Here is a 9,704-nt window from a genome sequence, read left to right on the forward strand (position 1 = left end):
ATGGCATACAAAATGACTGTTTTGTTGTTTTTTTCAAAATAACAGAACAACAAAACCCTGACAGGTCACATTATGTCACATCTTATGAAACACTTCCTTACGTTTCCGTCATATTCTGGAAGTTTCTGTTCACTGGCTACATATTGTCCTTCGACAAAATTTAAACATGAAAGTGTATTCGGGGGTTTCGACGTCCTACACTGGCAACCTGCGTGTTGTTCAGTGGGAGGCGCCAGTCCGCAGTAGTTTCTGGAAGGAACCTCATGCGTGCACCATGGAGAAAGTGAGTATCCGGCAACTCCTTTTAAATAAATACCGTATTACCTACATATCAAAGATACATTGCGTATTATTGTATGCACTTAATCAAACGTATCTCTACAACAAGTATCCAGCCGTCAGTGTGGGTTCCTATTTGAATTGGGACTGAAGTGTTTGCTACATCCAGCCGCTAGCTAGCGTGTTACTTTAGCATCAATCCGGTATGAATGTGTTGCAGCAGTTTTGCGAATGACTTATTTTAAAATTATTTGACTTGATTGCGTCGCTACACGCGTGCACTTTTGACAACAAGTCTACAACGTGGCTCAGCTGTTTTCTTTGAACGAGTAAACTAAGCCGGGTTAAGTGTATTCACATAATGGTGCAACTCACAGTCGTAGCTGAAGTGAAGGTTAGCTAACTGTTAAGCTAACGCATTATGACTGTAATCAATCACAGCTGCTTTGTCATTGGAAATGTCATCGGACATTTGAGGTCTGACGTGATTGTAGCCCACACCACTGTCTTGATATAACAAAGCCGTCTGCTCACCCCTTGCTTATCACCGGCAGGATAACATTAGCACATCGGCGTTTAATGGCTCACTTTAGCTCCCGCTGTGAAAAGCTACCATTCACGAGGTGACGCTCAAAAAGTCTCATTTAACCTTTTTTTTTTTTTTTTTTTGAAACGCTTTACCTGAAATTATTTTTTTCGGTAGAGTCGCTGTTTAAACTGCGGCAGTGAGTGTGTGGCACATGCCGCAGGAGTATTTTTGGCTCGGCCTCAAGCAGCCTGCAGACAGACCGGAGGATCATTCTAGACGCACCGTCGCTGCTGTCATGGCTACAGCCGCATTTTGGCACCAACTTCCGCATCCTCTCGAACCTGAAGCCATTTGTCAAGTTTTTTTTGGCGTTATTTATTTTTTAGATAAATCATGTTTTCTTATTATATTATTATTATTATTGTTATGCTCGAGCTGGCCAATAATAATAACTTATTTCCGGTTTCGTTGCCGTAAGTGTTGTCCCGGTCCAAAGAGGGCACTGTCGGGCAGAGGAGATATAACAAGGTTTTTTACTTAATCATTAAACGAGAACTTACAATTAAAGTTTTTTTTTTTTTTTTCATTGTCCTGCTGTACCACTGTGGATACCTTTCCACTATTTCCCAGTTTGGGATCAATAAAAGCAATTTTATTCTTTTCTACTTACATACTTTTTAACTTAGTAGTTACAGGTCACTTAAAAAGTATTACACTGATTTCAGACAAAATATATCCATGGTTTAAGACAAGGTTCCTTTTTTGACAACAAATCTATAACTTTGGGTACACGATTTTGGATAATGGGTCACACACGCACCCCAGCTTCATAGTTATTCAAGTAGTCATCTGCTAAAATGACTTAACAGATAACTAATAAATAATTGATCAAATAATGAACAGGGTTTTCCATGGCTCAAAATGAAGCTCCTTACCTCCCTTGTACATGTGCAGATGTACCGTGTATCGACACTCTGCTCAGCACTTGTACAAGCAGTATTCTAATAATTGTGGAGGTTAATAGGAGAAAGGACATCACACAATTAAAACCTTATTTATTATACAAATTAATGTCCCCTTCACATGGACTCTGATGAACATTGAAGACATAGAGATAACTTTACTTCTTCATCTCAGCTGTATTCTCACCTTACATCAGACTGATTTTAACAGTTTTCTGTCAGGCTGATTCACGACTTGTTGATCCTAACTGTCTAATTATGAACTCCTTGTCGCTCGAAATGCCTCAGTATGAATGTTATGAGTGACATACAGGAGTTTTAAGTTGTTTATGTCCGTTTATCATCAACGTTTTTGTCTTCAATGGTACCTCTACAATATATTGGCATGTTGGAGCATTTAAATCACACAAGACAACACTGAAACAAAGACATGGCGGCGCTGAATATTATATATACGTATTAAAATTAGACAGTGAGAAAGAGGAAAAGGGATAGAACGAGAGATGGGGGGGCTTATGTGTGTGGACAGAAGTGCAGACAAAACAAAAACGGCACATATAATCATGAAGCCTTGTCTTGTTCTGTGTGACTCTTGGGTGTGTCAGTGAAGTTTATGAAAACTCCTGCAGCCTGGATTCTCTAACGGTCACAGCTGTCTCAAATGAACAATCCCTCCACAGGCTGGATGCACATTCAGAGATCTGCTTAGTTGTTTATAATTTTAGGACTAATTCATTGATAGCTACTATTAATTTGTTCCTCGATATTTGTACAGGGCATGCCTGTACAGCTGTGTAGCCAAAAGCATCGTTTGGGTTTCTGATGCACAAGATTGATGACGATACAGTGCCGCCTCCATATCAGTGTATCAGTGTATAGCCGTAACTGCAGTTAGAAATCACAAATTCACAATGTGCTGTACTTGGAACTCTGTGTTCTCCATGAAAACACCCGCCGGACTTTGACGTGGGCTGGTGGTAAGAAATAAGGCGGTGACGGCCGGCTCTAATTTTTGAATGCTCAAAAACTCTGCTTACGCTACATGTGATTAACTGGTTGAATCATTTGATTAACAAACAGGAAATGTACAAAATTGTACCATAGTAATGACTGTTTTTAAGTTATTTGACAAACGATAATCCTTGCGTCACACAACATTTTGATGTTATCATGTTCTGCCTTTTAGTTCCAGTATTTTAAATTGTTCGGATGGGGACAATTCTTGTGACGTGTGTACCAGTCAACACACCATATGCTTTTATTGTTTTTAATTTTAATGAACTTTATGTGTCTTATTGTGTGGTAATCAAAGCTTGAGGGAATTTGGAGCTTTTCTTTTTATAACAGACTTGATACTTACTGTATAACATCTGGTCAGTGTGTATGTGAATCTGTCAAGTGCAGTCGATACACAGCGTAATAACTTGTCAAAATAAAGCTGTTGTAATTCTGTACACACTAGATAGTCAAAAGAAAAGTGTTAATTTAATGTTTATATCTAGGGACCTTAACTTTAAAAAGGGGTTGTTATCTTTGACCACTTAAAAATCTTCCTAATGTAAGGCTAGCTGACCTCATTGCAATTGCTTCTACTCATTTGATCTTGTTTTTTTGTTATGCGTCGTATCCTTGATATACAAGTTATTCTAAATGTGTATCTAACATGAAGAAACATTGGAAGTGTTCCTCACAGCTGCACCTGTCTGACATGAACAGCTGAGTGGTTGTTGTTTTCATCCCTCAGTTCTGCCAGCAGCAGCTGCTAAAGATGTCTCCTCCAGAGCCAAACCTACATTGAGGATCGTTTTCTTTTGTGTGGGAGTAAAAGAGAAGACAGAGCAGGAGTGTTGAAGTGTTGTGAATTTGTATCTTACGGCTTAATTTGATTGGATCTTCCTGGATCACAGGTTTCAGCATTGAAAGACCAGGGCAACAAGGCCCTGAGTGCAGGGAACATCGATGAGGCTGTACGCTGCTACACCGAAGCTGTGGCCCTTGACCCTTCAAACCATGTCCTCTTCAGTAACCGCTCAGCTGCCTACGCAAAGAAAGGCAACTATGAGAATGCTCTCCAGGATGCCTGTCAGACCATCAAGATCAAGCCTGACTGGGGCAAGGTGAGAAGTCATTTGTTCACACCCATTATTCAGTTAAGAAGCAGTGGATGGATTTAACTAAAAAGGACACTTCTTGTTCAACCAGGGTTACTCCCGCAAAGCTGCAGCATTGGAATTTCTTGGCCGATTGGAGGACGCTAAAACAACTTACCATGAGGGACTCCGACAAGAACCAAATAATCAGCAGCTAAAGGAGGGTTTACAGAACATTGAGGCCCGGCTTGCAGGTAAGAACTATGAGATTTATAATGTCTCTTATTCTAAAGTAAAAGTGGCACTACAATGTGAAAACTGAGTGAGTCACTTTTACCTCCTACATGCATAAAGGATTTAGAGATGGCTGCAGAGGGGATCACTAAAGTAAAATCACATTGTGAATGCAGGTTTTCAAAAGAGTAGGCAGCCCACTTGGGATTTGAGAGTTGTGATTCATTTAGACAAAGGACAAGTGATAGGGGGTAACTCAGGAGTGAAAACTGTCGGGAAGTTATTTCTAGACCAGTGAGACATGGCTGCGCATCCTGACAGCTTCTTTTGATCACATTCATCCTACTAATAAACATTTATTTTTTTATTCACCAGAGAAATCAATGATGAATCCCTTCGCCATGCCTAACTTGTATCAGAAGCTGGAGAATGATTCTCGGACCCGTGAGCTGTTGTCAGATCCAAGCTATAGAGAGCTGCTGGAGAAGCTAAGGAACAAACCATCGGAGCTTGGCACGTATGTGGATTTTCAAAAATATGTTGCCTTATCCAACTTTCTCTAAATTAGGATGAAAAACTTTGTCCTGAGGAAGGTATTTGGAACAAAAAAAGAATCCCCCTCACACTGCACTCTAATGTCGTCTAATGTGTGTAAACAAAATAATCTGAATCAGTTTGACCAGAGGGATTTTATTTTACCCTGCCAGTTCAAAGTCTGTGTAATATAAAAAAAAAAAACTTAAGATGATTAGCATAAATTGTGAATGTGGTGCCCATATCAGTTTAAAAACAGTCATTTTGTGGATGACTCCTCTTCCTGCTGCACACTGTCATATATTAAGACCCACCCCTATTCAATACACTTGTAAGATATTGACGAGTATCGTCATCTGTGTTGTTACTAAATCATAAATGTGTACAACTGATAAGGGGACAAAGTAAACAAAAGAATCGAATACATTCTGTAAAAATCTTAAGTCAGCTTGTAAATCTTTCAGTTGCCGTGAATACTGTTATAGTGGAAATGAATTGTTCCTGTTTTGCAGAACGCTGCAGGATCCCAGAGTGATGACCACACTCTCTGTGCTGCTGGGACTGAATCTCTCTGAGATGGAAGAAGAGGAGGAGCCCACTGCCCCTCCTCCCCCAAAACCCAAAGACACTCAGCCGCCTCCTCCCAAAGAGGAAGACCTTCCTGAAAACAAGAGAAAGGCAAATCCCTTCATTACACCCTTCACCTAAATCAATTTTCAGTCATATTGTCCCTCCTAATGAATTTCTATTCTTACTTTTTAATCCTCTTATTTCCATTTTGTCACAGGCCTTAAAGGAAAAGGAACTTGGAAATGAGGCATACAAGAACAAGGACTTTGGAAAAGCTCTGAAACATTACGAAGAAGCAGTCAAACACGACCCCACCAACATGACGTATATATCAAATCAAGCAGGTATATATTCTCAAGTGTTGGAAAACACACACGTCTGATCAGAATGACCCTTAATGTGCGGATGATTTAAATTACTTAAAATAAGTAGAATGGATCTGATTTTCTGATAAGAGGAAATCACCACACCAGTCAGATTTTATGATTGGTTTAAGTAATTGCTGCTGTGTTTCTCACTACAGCTGAAACTGCACTTTGACGAAAAACAAACATATTTTAAATGCAAATGATGATGTGGGCTTAGAGGCTGCTGACAGAGATTCTGCGAATAGACCAAACATTGTGACCCAGTAGTCTTTTTTTTTTTTTTTACATTTTGAATGTGATCCCTTCAGCTCAGTTCAACCAGGATGTATCACCAACATAAGATCTTAATTGTATACTTTAAATATTAAATGTGTACTTCTTTTTGATTTCCCTTTAGCTGTGTTCTTCGAGAAAGGTGATTATGATAAGTGCAGAGAGCTGTGTGAGAAGGCTATCGATGTTGGCAGAGAGAACCGGGAAGACTACAGACAAATTGCAAAGTGAGTTCTGCAAGAAAGCATTTTCCTTTACTTTTGACTGTACCTGACTTAACCTATGATTGAAGGCAGGACCGGTCTGTGGGTGTAGCTGGATGGCAGTATTTAAATCCACACGCCAGCATTTGACAACAGAAGTAGTGTTATACAAGAACCATTTGGTGGCAGTGTTGCTCCACTTTTCTTAATAAAATTTTGCTTTGGCAAATGTCTCGCTTTTGAATAAAGAACCATAGGCAATAAAGAATCATTTTCTATTGAACTGGAGCGCTCAATTCTGGTGCACATGCATGATTGTTTGACTGTCATGTATGCTTACATACACAAGTTCGATTTGGCTTCGGTGAACTGTGCTCTCAGTGTTTAAAAGTATAGCATTAAATATTAACATAAATAAGCAAATAATGATATATGCAAGGCTAAATAAGACAATAGTGCAGTGATGAGTGTTGCAAAAATGCTGAGATGAGATTGTTAGTAAATATGTAACAGATTGTTTATGTACACGAGGAAGAGTTTTACATTATTAACAACAAAGATGTGCATGAGGAGGATAATATGCAGTATTTACATAAAGATTAACATAAGAATGTGTTTAAAATTGTCTTGTTATTTGTTGGTGACAGTTCTAGTTACGAAACTGTCTTCACCCTGGTTAAAGAGGTGTCTCATTCACAGGCTGAAAGATGCCACTATGATGCATTAACATTTTTTTATCTTCACCTTTCTCTCTTTTTTTTTAAAGGGCTTTGGCTCGGATCGGCAACTCGTACTTCAAGCAGGATAAATACAAAGAAGCTGTTCAGTTTTTCAACAAGAGTTTGACAGAACATCGCACTCCTGATGTCCTGAAGAAGTGTCAACAGGTGAAGCAGTGCAAGCTTAACTGAGCTCTTAGAGTCAAACTACGATCATATGTTTTCACTTATCCCGATCATTTGATTTGAAATACTTAAGAAGTTGTCAGACCTGAATGTGTACAGGAAATGTTAATTGTAATTGTCTCCACAGGCAGAAAAGGTACTGAAGGAGCAGGAAAAACAGGCCTACATCAACCCTGAGTTAGCCCTGGAAGAAAAGAGCAAGGGCAACGACGCCTTCCAGAAAGGTGTGTATGGTCGTTGAGGCTCTTGTTGGTTGATTATTCATTATGATTTCTACAAGAGCTTGTATAAATCTGAACTCCTCTAAAAGATCTATTATAAATGTTAAGTGCCCTTTTCTGTGCTACAGGGGACTACCCATTAGCCATGAAACATTACAGCGAGGCCATCAAGAGAAACCCCCTAGATGCAAAACTGTTCAGTAACAGAGCTGCTTGCTACACAAAGCTGTTGGAGTTTCCACTTGCCCTGAAGGTACGTTTCATCATAATTAAGCATTTCAGTGACAGTGAGCTCGTTAATGCGCCTCTCAACTTTGTTTAATGGCCTCATGAAAAACTTTTTCAGGATTGTGAGGAGTGCATCAAACTTGAACCAGCTTTCAGTGAGTTTGAAAAATTCATACTTATTCCCATTTGATTGTAATTTCACATGAGGGACTTTTATAAAGAAGTGTTTTGGACTTAAAAGTCTTTATGTGCGTTTTGGTACAAATCACTCTGATTTAACACCTAACTTTAACACATCTGCCCACAGTTAAAGGCTATACACGAAAAGGAGCTGCCTTGGAGGCCATGAAAGATTATTCAAAAGCTATGGAGGCATACCAGAAGGCCCTGGAGCTGGACTCTTCCTCAAAGGTATTTCACAGGTTACTACTCAGAAACGTTTGGGAAAAATACTTGAAATGTCAAGTCGTAAAACATACTAGCTGTATCAAAAAGACTGCTAATTGTTCGCTCCATTTAATTAACCTCATCACTTTGCCTTCTCCTCGTTCAGGAAGCCACGGAGGGCATGCAGCGTTGTATGGTGAGTCAGGCCACGAGGAATGACAGTCCTGAGGATGTGAAAAAACGGGCGATGTCTGATCCTGAGGTGCAGCAGATCATGAGTGATCCCGCCATGCGCATGATCCTTGAGCAAATGCAGAAGGACCCGCAGGCACTCAGCGAGTAAGTTTGCAAGCTTTTCTGTAGTTTTAATGTTGACGGTTCATGCCTCCATGAAACTTTTACTGATGGAAAAGAAAATTCATGAATGTTTTTCATTTTTGATCCGCAGCCACTTAAAGAATCCAGTTATTGCTCAGAAGATTCAGAAACTCATTGATATCGGACTGATAGCCATTCGTTGATGAGAACCAAGATGCAGATGTGTGAAAAACTCCAAGACAACAGTGGAACGAATCCCTCCAAAATATTACACCCTCTTTCTCAAATTCAAAATTATACTGTCCTCAGTCTCACTGAGACTTTGTGTGTATGTTGTTTTTTTTTTTTAAATCAGTTTCACAACTTTTACATTGTATTTAAAAAAGAAAGCATCTTGTTTGTCTCGAGGACAAGTTCAAGTTTCCAGGACACCTAAATTAAAAACTGGATTCATGTAAAATGCTTCAATACAATTCAGTGCACTAGCACGCGCAGTGTTTGAAGGGGAAGTGTACCCTTAAGCAGTTCACATATTCTTGTTGGTTCGTGGTTTACTGATACGAAATGAGAAATAAAAGAATTTATTCTCAGAAAATCAAGATTGTAATGTAGATCACAACTCAAACTTTCAACAATGGTCTTTTTAACTCTGGTGTTGTCCACTTTAAGGCCTGACTAAACATGGTGCTTTAAGGTTTCGGTGTCCATTTTGTTTTTCTTATTTTTTTTTTGTTACTGGCAAAGATTTCTGGTGGAAAGCTGAATCTATCCTCACCTGACTCCTCACATGCAGGTCATGGATCTTGTAGGTGTGCTAGATATTTCTGTTTTATCTGAAATGATTTGAAGCCCCATTTTTTTTTTTGAGATACTGCTGTCTTTGGCCTAATAGTTAAAAGATCAATGTGTACAGTTAACATCAGAAAGGGTCGGTGTTTCCTTGATTGCTGGAGAAGGAATCCAGACAAATAGTGGAACGATACATCCCAATGTCCTTAAAGAATCTAGGGATGATTTGCCATGATAAAACATTGAACCATTATTAAACAAGTTCATACAACACTTAGGCTGCCACGTTATTGACTCTGTGTTAGTCATGTTTGACCTTGGAGACAAAGCTGTTTGCAAGTTGAAATACAGAAAGATTATCAGAACTTTGCCGAAACTATACATCTCTATGAGCAACCAACACACCATCTTTTATGTGATTACCTTATGGCTGCTTATCAGTAACTCTTAAGTCCAGGCAGATACTTTTTACTGGCTGAAATTGTGTTTTCCCAGCCTCGAAACTTGCTGTGCTAAATGTGACTACTTACCTGGCTAGAATATGACAGTTACAGGTCAGATATATATTCCTAAACTAGCATCATTTGGTTGGCTATCTCACTTCATGGTGCATTTTAAACACATTTAGTCTTGGGGCACTGAGCCCCAATGCTATGCCACTTACAAGACACTGCGTCCTATAATTTTTTCAGACAAATGGCCAATCTGGATGAAGTGCAACTTGGCCAACCTTCTAATGCATAAAAACTACTTATCTTCCATTTGAAGAGTTCAGAAAATGTACTTTATTGTTAATGTTATTGAGCAGTATGCA

General features: G+C 39.2%; 1 protein-coding gene across 1 annotated transcript; it reads left to right on the forward strand.

Moving 5' to 3' along the window:
* The first annotated feature begins 145 nt into the window (after positions 1–145).
* On the forward strand, positions 146–9,163 carry stip1 (stress-induced phosphoprotein 1). The gene is made up of 14 exons (XM_020643339.3): positions 146–283; positions 3,678–3,887; positions 3,973–4,114; positions 4,470–4,611; positions 5,141–5,306; positions 5,416–5,542; positions 5,964–6,066; positions 6,809–6,929; positions 7,075–7,171; positions 7,297–7,421; positions 7,515–7,551; positions 7,704–7,807; positions 7,950–8,122; positions 8,232–9,163. Exons 1-14 carry the CDS (start codon positions 167–169, stop codon positions 8,302–8,304), a joined length of 1,737 nt encoding a protein of 578 aa, XP_020498995.2. The 5' UTR covers positions 146–166; the 3' UTR covers positions 8,305–9,163.
* Positions 9,164–9,704: the final 541 nt, after the last annotated feature.

Source organism: Labrus bergylta, chromosome 14 (genome assembly GCF_963930695.1).
Source record: "Labrus bergylta chromosome 14, fLabBer1.1, whole genome shotgun sequence".
Lineage (NCBI taxonomy): Eukaryota > Metazoa > Chordata > Actinopteri > Labriformes > Labridae > Labrus > Labrus bergylta.

Coding starts and splice junctions, on each gene's coding strand:
- stip1 (XM_020643339.3), top strand. CDS start 167: ATGAAAGTGTATTCGGGGGTTTCGACGTCCTACACTGGCAACCTGCGT. Junction 4,612..5,140: donor AAACCATCGGAGCTTGGCAC/GTATGTGGATTT, acceptor CCTGTTTTGCAG/AACGCTGCAGGATCCCAGAG. Junction 5,307..5,415: donor TTCCTGAAAACAAGAGAAAG/GCAAATCCCTTC, acceptor ATTTTGTCACAG/GCCTTAAAGGAAAAGGAACT.